Source organism: Haemorhous mexicanus, chromosome 7 (assembly GCF_027477595.1).
Source record: "Haemorhous mexicanus isolate bHaeMex1 chromosome 7, bHaeMex1.pri, whole genome shotgun sequence".
NCBI classification, from domain to species: domain Eukaryota; kingdom Metazoa; phylum Chordata; class Aves; order Passeriformes; family Fringillidae; genus Haemorhous; species Haemorhous mexicanus.
Genome location: NC_082347.1, coordinates 3,365,036 through 3,392,143, shown reverse-complemented (window position 1 = coordinate 3,392,143; position 27,108 = coordinate 3,365,036). Strand labels below are relative to the sequence as shown.

The window sequence follows — 27,108 nt, the reverse complement described above, 5'->3', positions numbered from 1 at the left end:
CCCCGCTCCTTCCTTTTCCTGCAAGGGTGGGAGATGAAGGGGCGCAAAAAGAAGTTTCTATATATGTATATATATATTTAAAAACAGTCTGGAGAGGAAAGGCGAGCCCCGGAGAGGGGCGGCCGGAGCGCGTTCCCCGGAGCCGCCCGACGGAGCGCACGGGCGGGCGCAGCGGCGCGGCCCCGGGAGGGAGCCGGCCACGGGCAGGGGTCGGGAATGCCCACCGGGACGGAGGGAGCCGCCTCGGGAAGTGGTTTAGTACCTCCTGAGCGCTGCCCTGGACACCGCAGAGCGCGGTCTGTCCGTTCGGTGGGCAGCTGAGGGGTGGAAGCTCCAGAGCGAGCTGATGTGACCGGTCCTCAGCAGCTGTTATCACACATTAAAATGTCCCTTGGGGCCACAGAAATGCTTCAAGGGCTGGGAGAACCTCGGCTATGAGACAGTCTGAGAGGGCTGGGGGTTCAGCCTGCAGAAGGAAAGGCTCTGGGGAGACCTCAGAGCTTCTTCCAGTGCCGAAAGAGAACTGGAGAGGGACTTGGGACAACGGCACAGAGTGACAGGACAAGGCAGGGACAATGGCTTCAAACTGAAGGAGGGCAGGGATAGATGGGATATTGGGAAGGAATTCTTCACCATGAGGGGGGTGAGGACCCGGCACAGGGCTGCCCCATCCCTGGAAGTGTCCAAAGCCAAGCTGGACAGGGCTTGGAGCAATCTGGGCTAGAGGGAGGCATCCCTGCCCATGGCAGGGGGAGTGGAGCTGGGTGATCTTTAATATTCTTTCCATCCCAATCATTCCATAGCTCTTTGATTCTGTGCAAGGATAAATAAGCCCTAGGATAAGGGATGTGGTCACTTCACCAGAAGAGGAGAAGCCCTGATAGAAAGCCCAAGAGTTTTCACTGGGGCTTTCAGTTTCACTCTACAATAAACCTCTCTCCATGCTTATGTGCCCTCAAAACAGTCAGACAGGAGCTGGCTTCATAATGCTGCAAGAGCAGACAGCTGTTCTGAGACATTCTGGATCAGAATGCAACAGTCTTTAGCAGAGAAAAAACCTGGATTATCTCTGGATAGGAGAGAGGAAAGGAAAAGAAATACCATGGAGAGGAAAGGCAGGGAATGAATGCCAAGTACATGAGAGTGAGTCTGTGGTGCCTGCAGGTGGGTCCTGTGAAACCTGTTACCTTAAAGTATTTATTCAACCATTCAAGCATCCACCCAGGCAGAGAAGGATGGTCCTCACTTCTCTGGGAGCCAGGCTCCTGTTGTTCCCAGCTCTGCCAGGCTTGCTCCCCTCCTCATTTGCCCGTCTCACCTGCCAGAAAAAAAGGGGTTCTCCTCCACCCTGTTGCCAGCCTGGGCAGACAGAGTGGGTTACACACCTCCTCCACTTAGGTTTTCCAAGTTCTTTACGCTTTACACCACGTTTTGGTGAGCTCTGGCAGAATCCAGCAGCACTGAGACTTCACCAGCTGGCAGTGGTCAATTTACCAAACACCAGCTGGGCAATACAGACTTGAGGCTTCAGTACTCGTCTGCATCCGTCCTCCTTTGGCCATCAGTGAATAATTACAGACCATGGCAATGCTGAGCTCAGGCTGCCACCTTCCTGACCAGCCCTTCATTCCTGTAAGGATAAAAAGATGACTTCTGGCATTCTGATGCATGATGGGGTTAGGAGCACAGCAAACTGGTCATATGGGCTCTCCCTGAAACTCCTCACTCCCCAGCTGCCCATCAAACAGACAGATGGTCCTTAACGGCCTCCAAAAATGATTAAAGATGTGCTTTCCTCTCTTGGTGTAGAGGCTCCACTGGTCAGGCTTTGATCACACCAGAATCCACCTGAGCTGGCTTTTGAGAAGCTAAAAAGTCACTAAAACCAGGAGTTTGAAAGGAAATACCCTGTCCAGTCTGGGAGAGGGGCAGAGGTGCCCCAATGGACTCACACACCACCCACCCCTCTACAGAGCATCATCGAAGCCCTCAACATGAAACAGAGCACGATTTGGGGGGGGGGGGGGGGGGGTGTTTAACCCTTTCTTTGCAACTGAATTTGGTGCCAGGTCGCTGCCACCACAGAGAGACGTGCCCAGTGTCACTGCTCAAGCCAAACCCCCACTGCCAGAGGGACGTGACCCAAACCTGTGCTGTGGACACTTCCCCACCTGCCTCACGCCCTTGCTGGTAACCGGCTCATGCTCCTCCCATCGCCATTCCCGGCTGTGCCATCCCCATCCCTGCAGTGCTGCCATGACTGCCCGGCAGGGTTTAATGTGCTTGTAGCCCCAACACCAATCCCAGCCACACCCACGCTCCCGATCCCTGACCAGCCCGGTCCCTTCCCCTCTTCTCCCTTCTTTCAGTCTCGGGAAGCATCATCCCTTGCCCTGCTCTAGTTTTCCATTCCCTTGCTAGTTTCCCTAGTTTTCCATTCCCTTGCTGCCTTCCCCACATCCTTACACCTCTCTCCTGGTTCCTCCTGCCCGGGGGTCCCTGTCAGGCAGGCACGGTGCCCCATTGCAGCATTCCCCAGCCGTTCCTGCCCATCTGCACTCCCAACCCTTCATGCAGCACTGGGCTCCATCTGCCAAACTCCCAACCTTTGAATTGGAGCATCGTCCTGTCCTGCACTGCCGCAGTGCTGAGTAGGAGAGGATTTTCTATCCAGATGGGACCATCTGCTCCCCCAAGCCCAGGTGTATAAAGAACCTGGCGAGGCCACAAGCAGCACAGCTCCTCCTGCCAGCCCATGCCGGGACCTCTGTAAAGCTGAGCACCCAGCCTGACTCCTGTTCCTCAATAAAAAATCATGTATTTGCAACTTTTTTTTAAAAATTCCGTGTATTTGCACCCATTCTGCAGTTTAGCTGCAGCAAGACAAGTCACCAGCAGCCTGTGTGTGTGATTTCGGTGAGGCACAATTAAAACTCGTGCTAGCAGGCTGCAGTGGGAGGAGGGCAACGATCTCAAGGCAGGTAAGAGCAGGGAAACCTCGGAGCACTGGCCACCTGCGTGCAGCCAGAGCATTGTCACCATCTGCCCCAGCTGCAGGGAGGGGAGCAGCACCAGCCCTGCCCGCGCAGCTGGGCTTCAGCTGGGCTGGGGGGGAGGGATGCTCCAGCCCCTGTCCTAAGGGGTCCCAGGATTCCCGAGTTTTATCATCACCCTCATCATTGTCCTTCTTTGGCAGGCAACCAGCCCCAGTCCCCCCCAGCAGGTCCCGGGTTCTGGCGGTTTTTGGGCTCTCTGGCTCCAGCAAAGCCCCCGTGCTCAGGGTTACATTATCTGACACCCTCCCATCATCTGACATCCCCTCAGCCCGGGGGCTACACCTCCCTCCCCCAGCTCTTCACTGCAATCCCCACCATTTTCCACCATCATTTAAGTTTCTGAAGTAATTTCTTTTTTCTTTTTTTTGTCCTTTTTTTTTTTTAAAAAAAAAAAAAAGCAAACCATCTACCATATGTTCTCCCCTGAAAGGGGCAATTGTTAACAGATCATTAAAACACCGTGGCGAGTGCTCTGAGATTCCTTCCCTCAGTCTTACGCTTTATCCCGTCTCTGTCACCCTTTCAATGCGGCTTTGAGGGCTCTGCTTTTCTAACTTCCTTCTCGGGGGGGAGAAAAAAAAAAGAAGAGAGAAAGAGCCACTAAAATGACCCTCTTCACAGCTCTCCTCCTTGCTTTTCAATGTCCTTTGCGACACCCAACTATAATTGGGGTGGGGGGCTGGCGTGCCGCTGCTGCTGTCACCGGGCTGGGGGTGGCAGGGCCACATCCTGCCCCGCTCACAGGGTGCCAGGGTTGGGCTAGCAGGATGAGGGGTGACAGGGGTGCTGCAGGCAGCCTCTCCTTCCACTGCTGGGCAAGGGGACTGCTTGTCTTGGGAGGCTCAAACGGCACATCCCAGCCAGCCTGGTGCTGTCCCTGTTCCTGGGATGGGGCTGGGGGATGAACCACGGCACACACGTGTGCAGACACAGAGAGCATTCCCTAGAGACCTCATCCCCTAGAGACCTCATCCCCAGAGACCTCATTCCCAGAGATCTCATCCCCAGAGAACTCATTCCCAGAGACCTCATCCCCAGAGATCTCATCCCCAGAGACGTCATTCCCAGAGATCTCATCCCCAGAGACATCATCCCCTAGAGACCTCATCCCAAAAACCTCATTCCCCAGAGATCTCATTACCTAGAGACCTCATCCCAGAGACTTCATCCCTTTGAGTCTTCATCCCAGAGACCTCATCTCTTAGAAACCTCATCCCTTAGAAACCTCATCCCCAGAGATCTCATCCCTTAGAGACCTCATCCCAGACACTTCATCCCCTTGAGACTTCATCCCTAGAAACCTCATCCCCAGAGATCTCATCCTCAGAGACCTCATCCCTTAGAGACCTCATCCCTAGAAACCTCATCCCAGAGACCTCATTCCTTTGAGACCTCATCCCCTTGAGACCTTATCCCAGAGACTTCATCTCTTAGAAACCTCATCCCTTAGAAACCTCATCCCAGACACTTCATCCCCTTGAGACCTCATCCCTTAGAGACCTCATTCCCAGAGACCTCATTCCCAGAGACCTCATTCCCAGAGATCTCATCCCTAGAGACATCATCCCCTAGAGACCTCATCCCAAAAACCTCATTCCCCAGAGATCTCATTATCTAGAGACCTCATCCCAGAGACTTCATCCCTTTGAGACTTCATCCCAGAAACCTCATCCCTTAGAAACCTCATCCCCAGAGATCTCATCCCTTAGAGACCTCATCCCAGACACTTCATCCCTAGAAACCTCATCCCAGAGACTTCATTCCTTCGAGACCTCATCCCCTTGAGACCTTATCCCAGAGACTTCATCCCTTAGAAACCTCATCCCTTAGAAACCTCATCCCTTAGAAACCTCATCCCAGACACTTCATCCCCTAGAGACCTCATCCCTAGAAACCTCATCCCCAGAGACCTCATCCCTTAGAGACCTCATCCCCAGAGATCTCATTCCCAGAGATTTCATCCCTAGAGACATCATCCCCTAGAGACCTCATCCCAAAAACCTCATTCCCCAGAGACCTCATCCCTAGAGACCTCATTCCCAGAGATCTCATCCCTAGAGACATCATCCCCTAGAGACCTCATCCCCAGAGATCTCATTACCTAGAGACCTCATCCCAGACACTTCATCCCCTTGAGACTTCATCCCTAGAAACCTCATCCCAAAGACCTCATTCCTTCGAGACCTCAACCCCTTGAGACCTTATCCCAGAGACTTCATCCCTTAGAAACCTCATCCCTTAGAAACCTCATCCCAGACACTTCATCCCCTTGAGACCTCATCCCCAAAGACCTCATCCCCTAGAGGCTTCATCCCTTAGAAACCTCATCCCTAGAGACCTCATCCCCTTGAGACCTCATCCCTTAGAAACCTCATCCCTAGAGACCTCATCCCTAGAGACCTCATCCCCTTGAGACCTCATCCCTAGAAACCTCATCCCAGAGACCTCATCCCCAGAGATCTCATCTCTAGAAACCTCATCCCTAGAGACCTCATTCCCAGAGATCTCATCCCCAGAGACCTCATTCCCAGAGATCTCATCCTCAGAGACCTCATCTCTTACAGACCTTATCTCCAGAGACCTCGTTCCCTTGGGTGCCTTGGGTGCTTCCAGCAGCACAGATCCATTATTCCCATTTTGTATGGAAATAAGCTAACAGCTGGCTGGGAAGTGAGCTAAGCCCAGAAATGGGATGTGGATATTTCCCCTCCCTTTTCTGGAGAACTCACACTCTTTTAGGAAACACCAGATGATGGGAAGCTGGAGACCATCAGGGGATGGACCACTTCTGCCTGAGCAATGGCCTTGGGTTGAGGGACACCTCCTGCAGGCCCTGTACTCCTGTGATCAGGAGGGACAAGGCTTTCAGAACTCACACAGATGTTCCTTACCTGCATCATCTCCCCTTCCACCACGGATTTGGCCATTTCTCCAGAGGACCATGTTCCCCAGCTCATCCAGCCAAGCTCCAGGCACGGTTTGCACCTCTGCTCCACCTTCCCCAGCAACCAGCACGAGAATTTGCACTTCCCCACCCAGCAAAGGAGTGTGCTGCAAGGGACCAGAGAGAGCACAACACCCCTGCTGGGAAAGAGGGGGAGAGGCAGCTGCCCCAGCCAGCAAAACCCAGTTCTGTTTGTAAAAACCACAGAAACTTCCAAGCCCTGCACACAGACTTCTCCCAGAATCAATATTCCACAGCAGCTCAGCTTTGCCAGGGCCTGAATGTAGCTCCAGGAACCTCAGAGGACTCCAATGCCCCTGGCTCTTGCCCTCCAGCCAGCAGGTTTTCCCCAGCTCCCTCCAAACCCCTCAGTTCTGGGTTTATTTTAACCCAGGAAGGTGCAGCCTCAAGCTGGAGGAGGCAGCGCTGCTCTGCTTTGCTCCAGCACCCTGGGAACAGGAGCCAGGAGCTCCTTGTGCTTCCCCAGGCACAGCCCCCCATCCCAGGACCCTGCTGCTGGATCTCCAAGCAGGGCTGAGCACTCTGCTGGGGTTGGGATCAGAAAAGCAGTCCCCAGTGCCCAGGAGGACGAGGTGGCTTTGTCCTGGTGTGCACATTCCAGGCAGGTTGGCTCCTCTCTTCTCCCAGCTCAGCTCTTCATCAAGGACAAAACTTTCCACAGGAAAAGAAAAGGTACCTCCTGCAAAGGAGCAGGAAAAGGAAATGCCCAGACTCCCATTTTCCTGAGGGCATTTAACAGCTGCCCTTGCCGAGGGCTCTGAGTGCTGCTCCTTTATCCCTTGGAGCTGCAGGGACACTTCAGGCCAGGAGCTGAACCCAAACCCAAGCACTTCTTCCATCCCCAGTGCCAACCCAGACGGAGCTGTGTCAGTTTTAAGCAGCTGTGTCAGTTTTTGACACACAAGCAGCAGCACTGCTCTCCCAGCCCAGGTGAAGGCGCTGCCCCCTCTCCCCCCTCCCCAGCAGGCACAGACATCAAATGAGGATGCAAACTCAAAGCAGCTTCTGGGTGTTCCTGCGGTGTAGGTGATCTCCCTGTGGGCCCAGCACAGCCCACAGGGTCCCAGCAAGTGGCAGCACCTGCCCTCTGCATTCAGCACCCACCACTTTATTTCAGCCCCTGAACCCACACAAGAACCTTTGAATAATCAGCTGGTGCAGAAATGAATGCCAGGAAGCCCTAGTGAGGAAAAGAGCTTTAGGAACACAAATCTACAAAACAGCTTCTAGCTAAATAGTTTTTACATCTCACACACTGGTATTTTTCCCCATCAGGGGGAAATCAGCTCATCATGGCATCCGTGCCACCAGAGGGAGACCTGCTCTGCATTTCTCCTCTGCTAATTAAAGATTTCTATTGATTTTTATTTATTTATTCCTCTTAGAGCCTGTGCACGGTGCTCCAGCTGGGCACCCAGCTCACCCAGGTGCTGTGCCAAGTCTGTGCCTCTGTGGCCTCACGGAATAAAGAGGTAAATCCCTTTTTCTGAGCCCTGATGGAAGGCAGGGACACATGGAGCATGAACCACTGGCAGCTCACAGCTGTCAGAGTGCTTTAAAATTACACACACAGAATAATCCACAGGTCTGGGGTTTTGTGGAGTTGTCTCAGGCTTTCAAGGAGCAGCCAAGGAGCATTTTCTTAAATCAGGTTAAGGATGCATCTGTGATGAACAGCCCAGCTGTGGCTACTGCTGCCAGGAGGACAGGGATTAAATTAGATCAGCATTCTTCACCCATCTGAAGACAATTTTCTCATCAGCTCTCTGGTGAAGGCAGCTGAGCAGAGAATTGCTGCATCTCCCTCCCCCAGCCACCTCCCAGCAGGCATCATCCCTCCCTGCAGTCACCATCAAGCCAAGAGTTCATTTCCTCAGATCCTAGGGAATGGGAAGGGTCAGTAGTTTCTGAATCAATCATTTATTAAACAAAATCACACAGGGTTTGCTTTGGGATTGCAAGCTTGACATCACTCCCACCCAAGAGCTGTGAGTGACACTGGGGATGACACTGAAAATTCAGTACAGCCCACCAATTTTCTTTGTAAGGGATAAATGCTCTCCTGTATCCCAAAATACTCTCCCCATTTCATTTAAACCACCTGAACTTTAACCAACACTTGTGCCACCTCCTGGTTTCTGGGCTATCTCAAATTTCACACCACTCCCACATTTACATTTATTAAAATAAAAAACCCTTTACTTTTGTCACCAAAGGAGAACAACCTTTGTCATCCCCACCTTCCCAGCCCAGTCCCTGCTACAAATCAGCTTCAATTTCCCCATCCTCCCTCTCCTTGTACCCAAACCCTTAAAACACACCTGGCTTCTTAACTTACCAGAACACACCATCCAAAACAGAGACCAGGAAAATTCGGGGAAAAAGGAGCAATTAAATATGTGAGTAGCAGCCATGTGCAGAGCCCAACGCTAGAGCGTGCTGTGGCCCTGGCACTGCCCCTGCTGGGCTGGGATCTCTGTCCCTAGAAACCATCAGCAACTCCCAAGAACCGGAGAAATCCTTTTCTTGGCTCCTGGAAATGCACGAAGTTTGCTCAGAAACTCTTGGTGAAGGCAGAGAGTTAAGCAGCAAACGCTGAGTTTTGAAGAAAGCAGGAAAAAAAATGTCCAGGATGAGAAAATTAAAAAAAAAAACAAAACCTATAACAAAAAGCAGCAAGGAGAGAATAATGTCAGCTGGTGCCCTGTTTTTTCTTAGTGGAGTGTTTGGAAAAGAAGAGATTTATATTCAGGATATAAACCTGCTTCATTCTCATCCTGACTTTGGTTTAATTGAAATATTCATGATAATTAGGTTTTGCATTTTGCCTGCAGGCCTGTCTGGGGCTGGAGAGACTGCACAGAAATGCTCTGGAAAAAGGAGCACCAACAAAAACCCCGGAGCTCCTGGTGGACTGAGAGGAGCAAGGGAGGCACAGATGCTCAGTGACTCTCCAAAACCCCAGGCAGACAGCACCCAAACCAGAATCCCAGCTCCTGCCACTTCTACCTTTTGATTCAGCATTTGAGGCTTAACTTACATAAGAAAATAAAAATAATTTTAAACAAAACCCGTGTGATTTTTTTTTTTTAAGAAAAAACAACTCATTGGTTTTATTGCAACAGTAAATTTTAGAAACATCTTGACATACAGAACTCCAAAAAAAATATAAAGTCATAAATCACCTAGTTAATTTACTAAAGGGGAAAAATACAGTACATCCAAGACTCAAACATCTTGTAAGTTCATACAAAAGCCACACAGTAATAAACTGCATTAAAAAATAGATCAAGCATTACCTGACTGATTTGACACTGGCATTTGCCCCCTTATTAAAAGGCACTGAGCAATGTAAATTCACCATGATTAGCATAAAACCCCACTGTTAAACACAGCTTTCATGTTCACCACGTGGATCAGCAAGAAATCTCTCTGGGAGGAGCGAGGAAACAAAGCTGGAGAAGGACAAACACTGAAACACAACATCCCAAGATGCAAAGACACTTCCTGGACGTGGAGGTTCAGCTCTTCTCCAGTTTTTTCTGGCCCTGTCATCTCCCAGCAATCACTGAAAGGAATTTAATGCCCCAAGAGCCCCACGGGGCCCCTCCGGTGTGTCCTGGCTCGTCTCCACTGCTGGCTGCTCCAGCCCCCCAGGGTCTGCACAGCCAGCACAGCCCAAAGCAGCTGGCTTTGCCTGCTCTGGCAGGGTCTGGGCTCCCATCAGCCAGGGTAGCACATGCAGCAGCCAGCTGCAGCCAGGCTGGGGGCAGGCGTGGCCCCGAAGAGGCTCTGGCCCAGCTTGTGCTCGCTGATGATGTCCTCCACCCTGGTCACGTACAGCAGCGTCAGCAGCACCCCCAGGAACTGCCAAGGCAACCACAAAAGGGTTTTCTTACACCACAGATGTACAGGCTATCAAGTTTGGATTCGTGGTGTTTACATTATTTGAGGAGAATAATTGTCACTATTATTTTTTTTTTCAGCGTTAGGTTTTTCATTTTACAGTTTTTTATTGGGTTTGTTGTATATAGAGACTGTTTATATATAGGTATTTTTGTGTAATGCTTTCTAGGATTTGTGTTTAGAGGTTATGAGGCGTCACAGACATGTTTTATGAAAATCCTTTCTTTAGGATTTTTCCTCCTGAGAAGCTGAGAGGCCTCAGGAACAAAATGTGAACAATGATTCTCTGCTGCTGTGGAATGCAACAGGTGGATCTGGGATTGGTCTCATCTGGTTGTTTCCAATTAATGGCCAATCCCAGTCCAGCTGTCCAGACTGGACAAACCTTTGTCATTCATTCCTTTTCTACTCTTAGCTAAGCCTTCTGAGGAAATCCTTTCTTCTATTCTTTTAGTATACTTTTAATATAATCTATATCAAAAAATAATGAATCAGCCTTCTGAAACATGGAGTCAACTTTCTCATCTCTTCCCTCATCCTGGGACCCCTGTGAACACTGTCACAATGAGGGTTAGCTTTTTTAATTATTTTTTGGTTGATGGTGGTGAGACAGAGTAGAGATTTTGCAGAGCAGAAATCCATTTTGATTTAAGTGAAATGCACATCTCTGAGTTAAGTCTATAGTTTGAAAACAAAGCTGTTTAGTCTAAATACCTGTTCTCATAAAAAGCCTAAGCTCAGAAAAACTATTTCAGCTGAAAGACAGAGATAAAGAGAGAAAGAAGCTGCTGAGAGAGCAGGTCAACCTGACCTAAGAATTCTTTCTGATCACGAAGAATTAGGCAAATGTCACTCAAAATTTGTAAAAATTATTATCTATAAACCTATTGTGAAATTGCATGCATAAGTATTTGAGAGAGAGATTAAAAAGAAAAAAATCTGAAGTTCCCAGAGGTGCACATGTCTTTTAGGGAGAAGAACCTCCACATGTGTCCAGAGCTGTAATAAACACACCAGCTTTACAACTTTCACAAAGTTGTACAGTTTTATCTCCACAAAACAATGTGACAGGGACTTGAAATGTTTTGTTTTGCTCTTGTTGAAAATGGTAGCTTTGTTTGTAGTATTTTAAAGATGGACTAATTAACTAATTATGGATTTGTTAGGTTTTTGAGTGTAATTGTTTTTTAGGTTATGAAGGTTTTTTAGGGAATAGGACTTAAGAGTGGTCTTTGATGTTGCCCCAGCCCCAGGCAGGCAGCACAGGCAGCTTGCCTCACAGGAGATTTGGGAAGTCACAGTTGTCATGGATAGGGGAGGACCCAAAGAAAAAAAAATCCCAAGAAAAAGCAAATTGCCTCACCAAACCCTACAACAGTGATGCTACCAAATGATCAGAGTGCCACCCCAGCTTATCAGCTAAATCTGAAAAGAAAATTACAATTGTGTTCAAATGGGATTTCACATACTGACAAATTATTCAAATGGCAGAGTGCCACCCCAGCTTATCAGTTACATTAAATTCAAAAAGAAAATGATGATGATCGTCAAATGGGATTTCACATACTGACAAATTATTCAAATGGCAGAATGCCACCTCAGTTTATCAGTTATAGTAAAGGGACTTGCCTCACTAAACCCTGCAACAGTGATGCTACCAAATGACCAGAAGCCATCTCAGCTTATCAGCTCCATTAAATTCAAAATTCAATGGGATTTCACATACTGACAAATGAGATGGTTGGCTCAAATGCCAGAGAGCCACCCCAGCTTATCAGTTACATAAAATTCAAAAAGAAAATGATGATGATGGCCAAATGGGATTTCACACACTGCCAAAGCAGATGCTCCCTCTCACAGTGAGCATCCCCTCTCTTACCTGGGGCAGCAGGATGCCAAGCAGCACACCAGCCATGATGCTGTAGTTGTCCAAAAACCAAATGAGCACAGCATTGGTGCACCCTCGGACGTGGATCACGTGCTGAACGCTCAGGCGCTGCAGAACACCAGGGCAAGGCTCAGCAGGCAGCTCCACTGGGGGGAGATGCACGTGGCACCCCAAAACTCAGGGAGGCAGATGTGCTTTGCCTTCCCACCTCCTTGAACCCACTGAGTTTAACAAAGACCTCATCAGGAACTCTTCCCTCTCTTGTTAAGCTGCTCCGCACTTTGCTTTTTAAAAGTTATTCTACACCCAAATAAGTAACTTCATTGTCTTAAACCTGTTTGTTGCGGCTATTTTTCAACAAGAAATGCACCCAACCCTCATTTAAGAGCACTTGGCAAGCAGAGAAGTCTCTCTTCAGCTTTCATCTCTGCTCCCAAGTTGAAAACACATCAGTGGAAAAACATAAATTGTTTGCAAAAAGACCCAATAAAGGACAGGAACAAGAGGATTTCGGATTCAGTCCTGCAAGCTGTGCTGCTCCCTGACCCCAACCCATAATATAAAAGCACTCGAGGCTGCAGAGGGTCCTGGGCAGTGAATGGGGTGAAGTTAAGCATAAGCTGAAGTGCCCCGGGTTAGAGCCTGCCTGCAGCGTTCAGGTGATTAAGCCACAAATCAGTGAAGCTGAATGAAGACAAGCTGCATTTAAAGATAACCAGTAATCCCAAAAACCAACAACCCAGGCTGGCATTGTGCTCCAAGTGCCTCAAACGAGCTGGGGAGAGGAGCTTTTCCAGACCAGCCCCCACCCTGCCTCCTCCCAGCACTGGAGAACTCAGGGCAGGTCCAATTACCAATTTCCCTTCTTAATCACTCTGCAATTACTGCCTTGAGCTGGCAGTCCCTCCTCTGGAGTCTCTGGGGCTGTTCCCAAAAGGGAAGGCTGAAGGAGGAGGCCCCATCCCACTCCTGGAGGGAGGAGAAGGCAGCCAGGGAAATCCCACTGCTCCTCCAGGTGTGCTACCACAGGCTTAAAAATAAAACACCCACTCCTGGGATATAAAACACTCAAAAACAGCTAAGCTGGCTTTTATCAGTGCCAGTTTTACTCAGTGAGAAGCTTTGGCTTTTAAGTACTAAAAGCTTTCCCCGACTCAAGTCACTGCTTCAGATTTTGAGAGCAGCTTTTTGTGCATTAATTGTGCAATCAGCTTGGGGAGGTTGTCAACAAACAAGGAAATGGAAGGAAGGGAAGATACAAAAATCAAACAAGATTAGTTTTCTCTCAGAGATGGAAATGATTCCAGGAAAAAAAGAACCATTTTAATTGCCAATTTAACGGCCTGGCAGATTAAAGCACACAGAAAACACTTTTATACCAGAGCAAAAAAAGGAGCAGCACCCTCTGCCACGCCAGGGTGGGCACTGGCTACATTACCTCTTGGTCAATGGTTTTGTATCCACACATTGTGTTGATAATGTCTGTCTGAAAAGAAAACAACAAATATCAACTGCAGCAGGAAACTAAAAGCACAGAAATACTATTTACTCTGTGCTCACCCAGCTGATATAAAAGCAATGACAGGGTTATTTCCCAGTCCAACACCAGTTTATCCCAGCAGCCCCAGTGTCAGATTTACTTAGAGCTCCAGGTGATTTCAGAGCAATGAGCACTGCCAGTGTGTCACTGACAATTTGAGCCATCCCTATCCAACCAAAGCAGGGTGGCACCAGCATCCAAATCGAGCTGTGACAGAGCTGTGACACAGCTGTTTGCACAGAACAAACAGCTGGATTTCCTTCTAAAGCCTTAAGGACTTAACACAGCCCATTACTAAAACCAGGGGTTAACACAGCCTTTGTGCCAAGGTGACAAATAATTTGGGCACTCCCAAAATATGTGACCACAAGGAGGGCAGCCCCATCCTTCAACCTTAAACACAGAATTTGTAACAGGACGTCGTGGCAGAAGCAAATGCACACAGAGGAGATAAATGCATTGGAAACAGAGGATTATGAGCATTTGGGACTAATTTCTGTCTGCTCCACTAGTGTAAGTCTTTAATAAATAATTTGACATGGACATAGTTCCTTCAGAGCCCCCCCAGCACGAGCTGGCTGCTGTTAGCAGAAGGCTCTTACAGAGGAGTTTTCCATGACTGCAAAGCCCATGAGTAATCACAAGCCATCTCTGCAGCTTTCCAGGACAGAAACCAGCCTGTATTTGGAAGGATTTGTCAAACACAGGGAGATTGATGCATCTCCTGGTTGTTTTTTCCTGAGGCTGCCATGCACAGCCCTGGTGCTGGTGCTCCAGCATCTCCTGCTCAGAGCCACCAGCCCTCACCATGCATGGACCACACTGCTTCTCCCTGCCTTCCTTTAACCTCCCTGAGCTCAATCCTTCATGGGATACAAGCAGCCCAATCCTCCCTTCCCCAGCTGTCAGTGAATACACTCCCTGGAGAAGTTTTTATTTCAGTGTTTTTCCCTGGAGAAGTTTTTATTTCAGTGTTTTTCCCTGGAGAAGTTTTTATTTCAGGGCTTTCCCTTCCCTGAGTTGTTCTGCTCCATCCAGCTGCAGATTCTTATTCCCAAACAGCCAAGACTCAAAGCATGACTGCTCAGCTTTGGTTTCTGAGAATTAATCAAAGCTCATCACAGATTTAAGCACATCCATTCCCCCACACCAAAAATGAGTGTGCACACATAATAAACACCTTCCTGGGGTACACATTTCTCAGGATTACTGACACAACCATTGCATCTATTTTTTCCTTTTTTTTTAAATTAAACAGCCATGCTCAAGGCAGATGTTGAAAGGGCAGCCCAAACCAGGCAGCAGCAGAATATCCATCATGAGCTCTGCTCTTACACACACCCAATCTCTCTATCTTGTGTTCAGACTGGAGACAAACCCCAGTGAGGCTGGGACTGCCTGTACTGGAGCAGCTGAGGATCAGTTCTCTATCAAATCCAGCATTACATGCATCCCTCAGATGAAGAGCAGTGAATTACAGAATTAATTAAAGCACATTTGCATGAAAATCAATGCCTGCTCCTGGAGCTGCCAGCACCAGTTAGGACCAGTTCATCACAGACTGAGAAACTGGTTCAGACTCCAGTCCTTCCAGGATTTTACAGGCAGGTGGTTTTCAAGGATAGCTTGGGGCAGACCTGTGCCCACAAGCATGCCCTCACCCCGAGGTCTCATTTTTGGATTATTCTGGAGATGACAAGGTCATTCTGAGTGGTTTTTAATTCACACAGCAGCTGGAGCACATCACTCATGGAAGCCACCAGGTCCCAGGCTTCCTGGCAAAGCTGGAGCAGCAAACCCTGGGGAAAACACCAGCAAAACTGAATTTTAAACAGCTCTGGTTCAGGAGAGCCACGAGATCAGTGGAGCTCCCAACATCCCTTCTGGGGCTGGGAAGTGGGTCAGTAAAATGGACCACAGCCAACACATCTAATCCATCATTTCCTCCCTTTGAAGCTGTCAAGACCCACAGATCCATTAGGGGAGGAAAGGACCCATTTTCCTTCACTTCTCACCCCAGATTTCCTGAAGTCAGGTTCCTTTTTGAGTGAGCAGCAGTGATGCTGAGGTGCCAGGACTTACCCTGTTTCTGATGCAGCAAGTGTAGGGCACCCCACAAGCCAGTGGTCCTGGAGCTGCACAGTTGTGGTACACATTTTGGGACCAATCTCTGTAATCTTCCCCACCACAGCACTTGAACTGGAGAGAAAAAAAAAAAAAAAAATAAAAAAGACACAAAATTCAATGAGCTTTAAGGTCTTCTCCAACCCAAATGGTTCTGTGATTCCAAAAGGAAAAGGAAAAGAAAATTTGTACCTTAAACTCTTTGAACAAGTAGAAAACAAAGCTAGAATAAAACAATTTTGAAAGCCCTGAGCTACCAAAAGATTCTGTCATCTTATCAGCACGGCATGTATGAATGTACATGATAAATACAATTAAAAAGAATTAAAGATAAAGGTAATTCTCCTCTGTCACCTGTTGAACTACAACCCAGGGTACTTGGTGCCAAGTTCCACCTCCCACCTTTTCTGAGCTGAAAAATTATCTTTCCAGCTCTGGACATCATCAAACACTGCTTTTACACTGGCTCTATCTTGACCTGCAATCTACCTCTGCAGTTGTTTTAAGGCTTCCAACTCCATTTCCAACTGGATCTAAAAGACAAAAGCCTTGCTCCAAGGCATAAATTAATCTCACCAAAACATTGTGGGTGTAATTTAGAAGAACTGAAAGCTGGCAAACAAATACTCCAAGTTTACACTGACTTTATATAAACATTCCCTTTATAATTTAAACGAAGGGGAAAGGAGGAGCTCATTTAATCACTCATGTGTACGTAGCCATCATTTTGGGCAGTGCATGGAAAATTTAAAGCATTATGGAGTCTAATGACAAAATTTCCTCAGGATGCTCTGCTTCTGACAGACTTTCCATGCTAACTTTGTTTTTCAAAGCAGGCTGCCATCTCCATAACGATGTCCTACAATCTATGGATCACTTCCTAAGTCAATTTTTTTTAATAACCATGACTTGGCATGGTCACAGACACCACATGGGCCCTGACATCACATTGCTGAACACTTTTTGCTTCTTCTACAGCCTCTGAGCTGCATGGCAGAGCTCTTCAATAACCCAATAAACATTTCAACAGATCAACCTTATTAAAAATAAAAAATAAAACAAGGCTGTGAGTCAACTCCACGTGCCATTAAGTAATGCCCAGCTGGGCTCACCACAGTTTCTGAATTTTAATGACAGGTAGATTCTCTTGCAGTGGTATTTCCCTCCAATAACCACCTTGTTAGAGAGCTCTGTGCATGCCCCTCGAGCAGCCACACAACAGCCCAGGCTGTGGCAGCCTAAATGCCACCTCATTTCTCCTTTTCCAATGCCTCCTGTTCTAAATGCCACCTCATTTCTCCTTTTCCAATGCCTCCTGTTAACAAGATGCTTCTCAATCTCCTGCACCAGCCAGCAGAAGCTTTGAGTGCCAGGCCATGGCTGGAATTTAGGCTGAATTTGTCTCCATCCAGCTGTGGGATCACTATAAACCTGCAGGTTTGTAGGATCTAACCCTGAGCATTTCAATTGCACCTGCCAAGGCAAAAGCTGCATTTTGGGCCTCTCTTTTTGCAGTGATGTAAGAGGGTTTTAAAAGCCAGCTGGAGTGCTGGATGAGCCCTGACCACCATAAGAGATCTCACACAAGATCTCATCCCCCTCATCAGTACCAACTTGATTGGCACACCCCTGGAAAAACTCAAAGCTGTTGCTCAGTTAGTCCAAGAGGGGGGGGAAAAACAAAACCAACAAACCTGCTTTTGAACAGAATCCATGATGTTCTTGAAGTCTAAATCATCATAGTAATTCTCAATTCCTCTTCTAATGTTATCATTCAAGAATTTGATTGTCTAGAAAGCAAAAGGAAACAAAGATTCATGGGTTGCACAGTGGGCACATGGGCTGGAAGAGAATCAGAAGAGCAGGTTAAAGTGACAAGTGTAACTGATGAGCACAAAGGAAAAGGCTTTTTTTCCCTTTTTTTTGGAGAAAAAACCCAAAACACTCATTAAAATTTTAGCACAGCCCTGCAGGGATCAACCATCTGTTCTCCTCACTGCTGGGGTTGGGCTGGCAAGCTCCAGCAGTGTGACACCTCTCCCTGCTGAGACCTTCCCAGCTCCTCCCAGAGATGGTCCCATCACCCCTGGCACATGGATATCCCAGGATCCTGTCACTGGGGACCCTCCTCATCTCCTGGATGGCAGAGCAGTGGGGTTGGGTGGTGGATCTTGGCACCATGGTCTGCAGCACGCCCCGAGCAACAAGACTTGGCTGTGTCACCCCCAACCAGGAATTTTATTTTCTGTGAATTTTCCATTAATTGGATTTTCCAGAGTCCATAATTGCCAGATAGAGAGCTTTGCTCCACTTGGAGTGGAAAAAAAAGGTGTGTTTGTATGTTTTACAGTGGTTGTTTTGAGAAATATGGCAGTGTGGCGACAGCAGAGATAAAATGGTGTCTCCTCAGCGTGGCACACTAAAATGAAATCAACAAAGTGTTTGTAAAGTTCAGAAGATGAGAGAAAAGGGGAAAGAAAAAAAAGAGTATTTAGTTTTCAAGATCCAGCACAATCTTAGCACAACAAAACCAAGGACTAATCACTACCAGAATGAAACAACTTTCCTTTCAATCCAGCTGCTGAAATGGACAAAGCTAAAGCCTTACAGGTCAGAAAACCTGAAATACACCCACTCATCTTCTCAGTATTACAAACTGCAACACCCACAGACTAACCAGAACAAAAAGGATTATCACATCAGTGATGAGAAATCATACAGGACCCTCCTAGCTGGTCAGAAACCTCATTTAGACTCTACAGATTTGAAAAGGAAGTAGAGAAAGAAATGGGGGAAATGCACATGACATGCAAAACAAACAGGACACACATAGAGGCTACTACTCTAAGCTTCCATAAATACTTTCTTGTTCTCCCCATACTAAGCCAAACTTCTCCACTAACCTTGAAAAACAAGGGAAGAAAGCTGCCCCTAAGTGTAGCTGTCCTGCTAAAAATCAGAGCATGGGCATCTAGTACTTGCCATAGTGAAAGCATTTATATTTTAAAGCATTCCTAACTGAATAAAATTGATTTTTCTGCTTTCTGTGCAGAAAAACCAAGGGTTGAATACAGCTACAGCCCGCCTGTCAATGATGGAGTCTCCCAAATAAATCTGTTATGTTGCTTATGGATGTGGGCAGGGAAGAGCTGTCCTTTAACTGAGGCAAAACATTTGGGCCATTAAAAAAACAACAGCGTCCAAATCCGTCTGGAAACGTCCCAAATCAGCAGTCAGACCCAGATGTCAAAACAGAAGAAAGCATTTTGTCATCCACCAAGAGCTGGAAACTCATCCTGCCCATATTGCACATTTCCAGATTTCCTCCAAGCTCCTTAAGCTGGAATTCCTCTCCAGAACGGCGGCAAACCCCAGAAAAGCCTTTCCTTACCTCTTCCACACCCACTCCTCCCTGGGGGAAGGGGAACACCTGCTGATAACAGGCCATGGAACGTCCCTGCATGGCTGATAAGAATACAGCATCCCATTGGGAGATGTGAGCCCAGAGGGAGGAGCCAAGCATTCCTACCTGGATATAATCTGGAGGTTCTGGAACACCAGCACGGCTTCTTCACTGGCTCTTCAGAGGAAGATTCCACCCTTCTCCAGGATCCCTGCTCCAGCAGAACCACCCCTGGCACTGCAGGAGGGCTGCAGCCACAATCCCAATGGGATGCTGCCAGCACCCTGACCCACAGGGTGTCAGGCTGTGCTCTGACTCTGTCAGTGTTCTAGTTTACTGCATTGTTTATTTTATCCTTTTGTTTCCTTCCCTATTAAAGAACTGTTATTCCTGCTCCCATATTTTTGCCTGAGAGCCCCTTAATTTTAAATCTACAGCAATTCCAAGGGGGAGGGGTTCACATTCCCCATTTTCCTGTCTTCCCTAGCAGACTCCTGTCTTTCCAAACCAAGACAGCAGCTGCTGTTTAGCAGAGCTCCATCCTGCCAACACCTGAAGCAAGCAGCTCACCTGGTTCCTGAAGATCAGGGCCACCACTCCACCTGTCAGCTCGATCAGCAGGCAGATACCAAGGATGTACATGAACTGCAGGCAAACAAGGGCAAGTGAGTCATTAGACAGAACTCCAATTACTCTTGCAATTAGCTCCTTTAAGTCCAGCATTCGACTGCCAATAGACTTGGCTTTCAGCACGGCATTTTAAAGGAAAATACAAAATTATGGGTTTGTTCTTATGAAACTGTCAATGTCATGAGAAAGCCTTTTTTTCCTCACTTAAATTATTCTGGGTTTTGCCCAATTGGCAAGAACATTATTTTCCTGCTCTGAACGGACTCAAAACCATTAGATGAAATTATCCTGCCAAGATTCTTCTTACACACCAGCATCCCAGAGAAGCACATTGATTGCTGCAAACCCCACCACACTTCATGTTTTGATCTTTGCTCCCTACAAAACCAGCACTTACCTGTTAGCTTTCAATTAGTGGATAAAGCAGCACACCTTAAGATAATCCAAACCACCTTCTTCTACACTGCCAATGCTAAATCAAAGCAAAATTCCAGGCTTAGTAGCTTTTAGTGTGTGCCTTCCCACATTTATTTGCCTGTTTATACACACGTGCTCACAAGTGCACTCACACACAACCACGTGTGCATCTGTGACTGCCCATCAAAGTGTGTGCAAAATGTGAAAAACAGGAAAAAAAAAAAAAAACCACTGGACTGTGAGAGAGCTGCTGCATGCCAGTACTTGAAATGTTTTCCCAACCCTTCAGGCACAAAAGGCAAGTGTTGAGTGAATTTAGGTCTGCTGTGTAACAATGAGCTTCATCAGGAGTGAATTTTTCAGATCCCTTGTCTGAAAACAATCCCTAAAGCTCTCCCCTGAAAGCTGCTTGAACTCCTGTGTGCTCAGTGTCAGGAATTCACCAGACAGGTGTCTTTTCTCCTGCTAAATCTGGAATCAGCCTGGGAAGCTGGCATCAGGGACTTGCTTTGTTCAATGCCCAGCTGGGTTTGCTACCAGGATGGGAACAGAAAATGTTCCTGGCATCTGACATACCACCATGCTCAGTGGGAAGAAGCCTGAGGAGGGGCCCTCAGTAAAATTCCAGGATAAATTCAAACCCCATGGTTATTTCTGGCCTTGCCCTCCATAACAAACCAGGAATTTAGCATTTTGTTAGACTGATGTGACAAGGCCAGGCTGGTCTGGGTTTTGAGCAGCCTGGGCTGGTGCAAGGTGACCCTGCTCATTGCAAAGGTGGGCTGTGAAAGGCCCCTTCCAGCCCAAACCCTGTGTGATTCTCTGCAGGTGGAAATGAAGTTTGCACACTTTAATTTTAATTAGTCACATGTGCAGCTCCCATCTGCAACCACAGGAATTTCCCTAAAATTCACCTTTTCAGAGGCACTGGGGTGAAAAACTTCGTCCCTTTCATTTCACCCTCTGAGAGCTCCAGGTCTAGCTTTGAACACACATTTCCCCATCTCCCCTCTGCACTGCACTGCCCAGGGGAGGACAGACAGACTCTGGCCACTGAGCCAGGGCTTCCCTCTCGAGCTGCTTCCTCTGGGCTGAAACCCAGCATCAACTGGCACGTCAGCAGCTGAGTTTGCACAAGATACACAAGGCCTGATAATAACTCACATTCTGGTTATTTTCCACAGCACCTGAGCTGCTGGGAAGCTCCTTTTCCCAGCACTGGGCTCAGACCCTCACTGGTCCTGTCACTGGCAAGACCCAATGCTGCTGCTCCCTGAGGTGTGGGGAGGGGAGAGTCACAAAATTCAGATTTAAATAAAACTTTTAAAAAAGAAACCTCGTTCAAATATTTTTCAGTGCAGACATAGTTCTGGGTGTGAATTCAGAGGAACAGTGGAAAGCAAAAGCAACAAGCCTTAGAAATTAGGAATAAAAATTCCAGCACTTACTGCTTGCAGAAGGCATAAATTGTCTCTCAGAGAAGCCAGTACACCCACAAAGGATACCAGGAACATCACAATGCCCAAAAGTATTAAAATAATTGCTGGGGCTAGAAAGGCACTTTCTAGAGTTTTGTACTTCTGTCTTTCAATTTCTGCATAAATCCCAACAGCGAGGATGAGGGCTCCGATCACCTGGAAGAGAAACAGATTATTTAACATAAATAACATGTTATTTTTTTCTGCCAGTTAGCACAGAGATGACAGGCTGTGAGTACACAGGAACCTGCCACTGCTCACTTCAGGATTCATTATAAACAATGAAACAACCAAAGCAGAAGTTTGGATTAAAATAAATAAATAAATAAATTAAAAACCCTCAAAGACTAAAGAAGAAAAAGAGCTGAGTTGGAAAAAAATGAAAGTTTTTCACTTCAAAAATATATTTCATCATGTTTTAACATTCTGGTAGTTAAACTAATCAAAATATACATCACTGGCTGAAATGCAATTCATTACCCATCTGAGATCACATATATTACATATATGAGCCACTGCTATGGCATTAATGACCCTCCTTTTTGTGTCTGTCTGTCTGTCCTTCTCTCTGTGTGTATAAATATACAGAAATATATATGTGCCTCTGACATAACCCAGTTTCTAGGCTGGTCTGCAAACAGCCTCTCTGTCCCCTCCTATTAACTCCTGCTGTATTTGAGCTCAGTAAATACAGTCAGATATTTCCTACACCTCCACTCCTGCTGCCAGCAGGAGAAAGGCACCAGATTAAAAACTTAAAAAAAAAACAAACAACCAAGTCTGAAATTATATCACCTCCTTGAGCAACTGCCAGACAAAGCTGACAAGTGAAATAGGAAGGGACATATTTCTTTTAACAAGGTAAAGATATTTCAATCAAAATAATTAGTTAAGTCTAAATCATTTGGTATTAAAACTACAGAGTGCTGCAAATCATTTTGAATTACGCTGAATTAATTAAAATTAAAAATAGCCCACAATACTTAATTACAAAAATTGCAGTGGAAAAACTTTGCTGCCGGGGAGAGACCAGACACAAATCAATCATTCTGGCCATATGATAAACAACACTCCCCTTTCCTGAGCTGACATTTCCACAGGAAACACGAGTCTGCTCTCTGCACACCAGTGCTTCTTAATTATACTTCTTAATTTTTAATTTCCCTCCTTAACTTTGGATGGGACACAGTGTATCCCAGACAAAGGGCTGGAGGGACTCACCATGTGAGTTACCAGCTCATGAGCCAAACAGCTGAAATCCTTTTTTAATTATGGGATATCTTAAAATAAATAGCAACTTACTGGAAGTTCTTGATTTTCTATGGAAATGAATAATGACACCAAAGGACAATATGTAGGGAATGCCACCAGCTTGTCATTAAAAGAGAGAAAATTCTCAGCAGGGTTCACCCATAAAAAGGAAATACACTGAAGCTATTTAAAAAGCAACTTAAAATTTGAGCAAATTGAGAGCAACCCCAAAACCAGATTCTCCTGCAAACATGAACAGCAATAACTCTTGCCTGGTAGATCCCTTGTTTAAAAAGTCAAAAAAAAAAAGAAACACTGGACATAAACCACAGGTATTAAAGCTTGATAGGGATTGTCAGAATTTCAACAAGAGTGTTGTTTCAAGACTAGAACTTCTTACTGAAATGTCTTTTTCTGAACCATAGTTTTCTCATTAAAAAAAATTTAATTCTTATTAAATTTCAGGGGGAATACTTCCTACTTTAAGAACTTAAGACACATAAATATATATAGCATCTTTATATACACATATACTCATATTTAAGATATATATAGCATCTTTATACACACATATCCCCATCCATTTTCACTTCCATCTGTGCTCCCACGCCCTCCAAGATTTATGCTTTCATTATCTTCTCTTTTCTTAAGCATTTCATAAAAACCTTTAAGAGCAGCATTTACTGGTGGCAAGCAGATGTGCTCACCCAGCAGCCACCCCAGCCCAGCCTCTGCTCCTGTCTGTGCTCTCCCTCCCTGTGCCTGGGGGTGGGGACACAACCCCAGCCTGGGGAGCCAGGGGCTGTTTACATCCTGCATCCCGCAGGACAGCTCCCAGCTTGGCAATTCCAGCACAGGAAAAACCAACTGCCCTGACTCACACGGGATGAGCATCCACCAGCAAACACCAGGGGATTTCTCTGGGGCTTTTGCACACACAGAAGCTGCTTTCCCAAGAGAAGGGGGAAGAATTTCTTTATTAGCAGAAGCTTTAACCCTGTATCTCCAGTTCTTTCTCTTAAATAAAGCTCAACAACAGCACCTTCTGTTGAAAACGCTGGATTTTGTTTCAGCTGGGCAAGAACTTTTCATCACAGCCCCACTCTCCCCAAATCCCATCACGGCCCCACTCTCCCCAAATCCCATCACAGCCCCTCTCACCCCAAATCACATCACAGCCCCACTCTCCCCCAATCCCATCACAGCCCCACTCTCCCCCAATCCCATCACAGCCCCACTCTCCCCAAATCCCATCACAGCCCCACTCACCCCAAATCCCATCACAGCCCCACTCACCCCAAATCCCACCACAGCCCCACTCTCCCCAAATCCCATCACAGCCCCACTCTCCCCAAATCCCATCACAGCCCCACTCTCCCCAAATCACACTGCAGCCCCATTCACCTTTTCCAGAGGTGTCTGTAAGAGTTACAGTGTCAGCTGGTTTTTTAAAAAGCCCTGGGTGACAGGGGGAGATCACAAGGCCTGTAGCAAACATCCCCCCCTGGCATTCCCAGCAATGCTTTAATTTCCTTTCTGCTTTGGAGAAGGCTGGTATTTCATTCCTGGGGGTTTAAATCCGTCCTGGGGACTCAGGTCTGGGACTTCACCACTCATGAGGTACCAGAGGAAGTGCAGCAGAAGGGAGGGAACCAAATGAACTCGGCATCCAGCGGGTCAAAGCCCCAAACAGCAGCACAACACCACAATCCACCCAACATTCAAGAAATCCAACACTCCCACAGCTTTACTTCCATTTACACTGATTAAAGAAAAAAAAAAAAAAAACAAACACAAACCTAAAACGACAAACTCAGCAAGAAGAACAGTGCTGAGAAGAGAAGTGACATTTCCAGCTGATGAGATCTGCTTGGCTGAGCCGCAACAAAAGGAAACCCCGCGGGCGATGCCCACGCGCCTCCCGCAGCACCAGCAGGATGCTGCCCAGCACCAGCCTTCCCAAAACACCCCCCTGTCCTTCCCCATCCTTCCTTCCCCCCCTCCCAGCCCCCATGCTCCCCCCTCCCAGAGCAAACCATCTCCCTGGCCAACAAATGGAAGCTCTCGTTTAGAAACGAGGGCAGAGCATTGAAAATCCAGAGGGAGCGGCTACAAAGAGTAAATAAAATCCTCGGGCTGCCTGAAAGAGGCTTTGTCCTCCGAGGATGGATTCAGAAGGGCCCTTTCTCTGCCCCCAGATGAATGTTTACATCCCACCAGCCGGGGCCCTGCTGCCGACAGAAAATGCAGAGCAGACAACGAGCACGGCACTCTGCGAAGGACATGCTGCAAAAAAGGGTCTGAAAAATAACACAGAATTAAATAAAGAAATTTGAATTTCCCTTTTCTGAAACTCACAACTGCAGAAGAGCTGTGGAGGAACACAAGGAGCATCAGGAGTCTAAACCCAAGTGTTGGTTTTTCTGCTAAGACAGACAAAAGATATCTGAGATCCCAAAAAGCCTGAATTGCACCCGAACACTTTGCATTTCAGTCTTTGTTCATTAAATCCCAGCGTGAATCTGACACTCACTATCAAACCTGGTGGATCTAAGCCTCTTCTCCCACGCAGCAAAGCAAAAATCCCTATGCTCCCAGCTGGTAAACACCGTGTCAGACAAAAACAGACGAGCCAAACTAGAATTTCAGCAGCATTTCAAGTGAAAAAGCCAGACAGAAAAAAATCCCTGCCTGAGCACCTCTGGCATCAGCACCACCTGAAGCCAGCATCTTCCCAGCATCCCAGAGCCTGAAAAAAGCACCTTTAAAAATCCCGCTGCTACAAAGAGCACTTGCAAAGAGCCCCAGGGGCTCCTCCAGCCCGGGGGGTGCCTGGTGTGGATTTACCCCATGGCAGAACTCAGTGGCCACAGTCTGGCCCCACCACCTGGGACTCTCTGGCTTTACCTGGATGAGGAGGGAGAGCAAGTGCCACCCACCTGTGACTCCGCAGCCGGGCAGCCTCACCCTGCCGGAGCTCAGGACAAACCCACCCCAGCGGGAGTGACGCTGCAGGGCAAAGGCTTCGTCTGCCCACCTGGCCCGCAGGCAGAGCCGCGCTTCCCTGCGCCCCCGAGCGATCCTCACCTGCCCAACTTCCAACCCCTGCCCGTCCCCATCCGCCAGAACCAGTTTGTCACTCCCTCGGCAAGGGTGTCACGGCCACGGGTGCGACAGCCGCGGAAACCCCCCTCTCTTGCCGAGGCGCTCCCCGGGCCGTGCGGGACCCCCCGAGCCCCCCGAGGCGCTCACCCAGAAGGTGGTGGAGTAGGTGATGAGGCTCAGCTTCAGGCACAGGTACGAGAGCCGCCGCCGCAGTAGCGCGCCTGCTCCGGGTCACCCGCCGCCATCCTCCCGCGGCACCTGCCGCCGCCCCCGCCCGGCCCTCCGCCCCCTGCCCGGGCTCTCCTCCTCTCACCGGGCCCTCCGCCCCCTCCCCGGGCCCTCCGCCCCCTCCCGGGCCCGAGCGGCCGCCCCGACGGCGGGCCCGGCCAGCGCTTCCGGCAGCGGGAGCGGCACCGGGAGCGAAACGCGGGAGCGGCACCGGGAGCGGCTGGAGAGCTGCGCCTTCGCCTGTCGTCTTTCTCTTCTTCTCTTCTCTTCTCTTCTCTTCTTCTCTTCTCTTCTCTTCTCTTCTCTTCTCTTCTTCTTTCTCTTCTCTTCTCTTCTCTTCCTCTTCTCTTCTCTTCCTCTCTCTTTCTCTTCTCTTCTCTTCTCTTCTCTTCTCTTCTCTTCTCTTCCTTTCTCTTCTCTTCTCTTCTCTTCTCTTCTCTTCTCTTCTCTTCTCTTCTCTTCTTTCTCTTCTCTTCTCTTCTCTTCTCTTCTCTTCCCCTCTCCCCACTCCCCCTCCCCTCCCTCCCCTCCCCTCCCCTCCCCTCCCCCCTCCCCCTTCCCTTCCCCTTCCCCTCCCCTTCCCTTCCCTTCCCCTTCCCTCTCCCTTCCTTCCCTTCCCTTCCCCTTCCCTTCCCTTCCCTTCCCCTTCCCCTCTCCCTTCCCCTTCCCTTTCCCTTCCCTTTCCCCTTCCCTTCCCTTCCTTCCCTTCCCTTCCCTTCCCTTCCCTTCCCTTCCCTTCCCTTCCCTTCCCCTTCCCTCTTCCCCTTCCTTCCCTTCCCTTCCCTTCCCTCTCCTCCTTTTTTTCTCTCTTTCAATTCCCTCGGCGAACAAACGCCCGGCCGCTCTCTCGCTCGGGATTAGCCCCGCAGGAGAAGCAGATCTGGCTGCTCCAGCAGGAACCTGGCAGCGCTACACGCATCCCCCGAGCTCTGCCATCGCCATTCAAGCCGCCGGACAAAAATACAGCCGTGGAAGGTTTTTGGTGGAGCATCCCAAAACTGGCAAAGCAGAATCCCAGCGCCCTTCGCCGGCACGGGGAAGCGTTCCGGGGCATTTCCCTCTCGCTGTCACCCAGGCGATTGCACAGCAGGGGAAGGTCACGTCCTGCCCGTGCTGG

At 48.1% G+C, this 27,108-nt stretch overlaps 1 protein-coding gene across 1 annotated transcript; it reads right to left on the bottom strand.

Moving 5' to 3' along the window:
• Positions 1 to 9,132: 9,132 nt before the first annotated feature.
• On the bottom strand, positions 9,133 to 26,011 carry TSPAN15 (tetraspanin 15). Its single transcript, XM_059850886.1, is given in 9 exon segments — positions 9,133 to 9,888; positions 11,807 to 11,923; positions 13,254 to 13,301; positions 15,438 to 15,554; positions 17,174 to 17,269; positions 19,453 to 19,527; positions 21,378 to 21,563; positions 25,911 to 25,967; positions 25,970 to 26,011. Coding segments are annotated over 9 exon segments (879 nt in total). The 5' UTR covers positions 26,009 to 26,011; the 3' UTR covers positions 9,133 to 9,744.
• Positions 26,012 to 27,108: the final 1,097 nt, after the last annotated feature.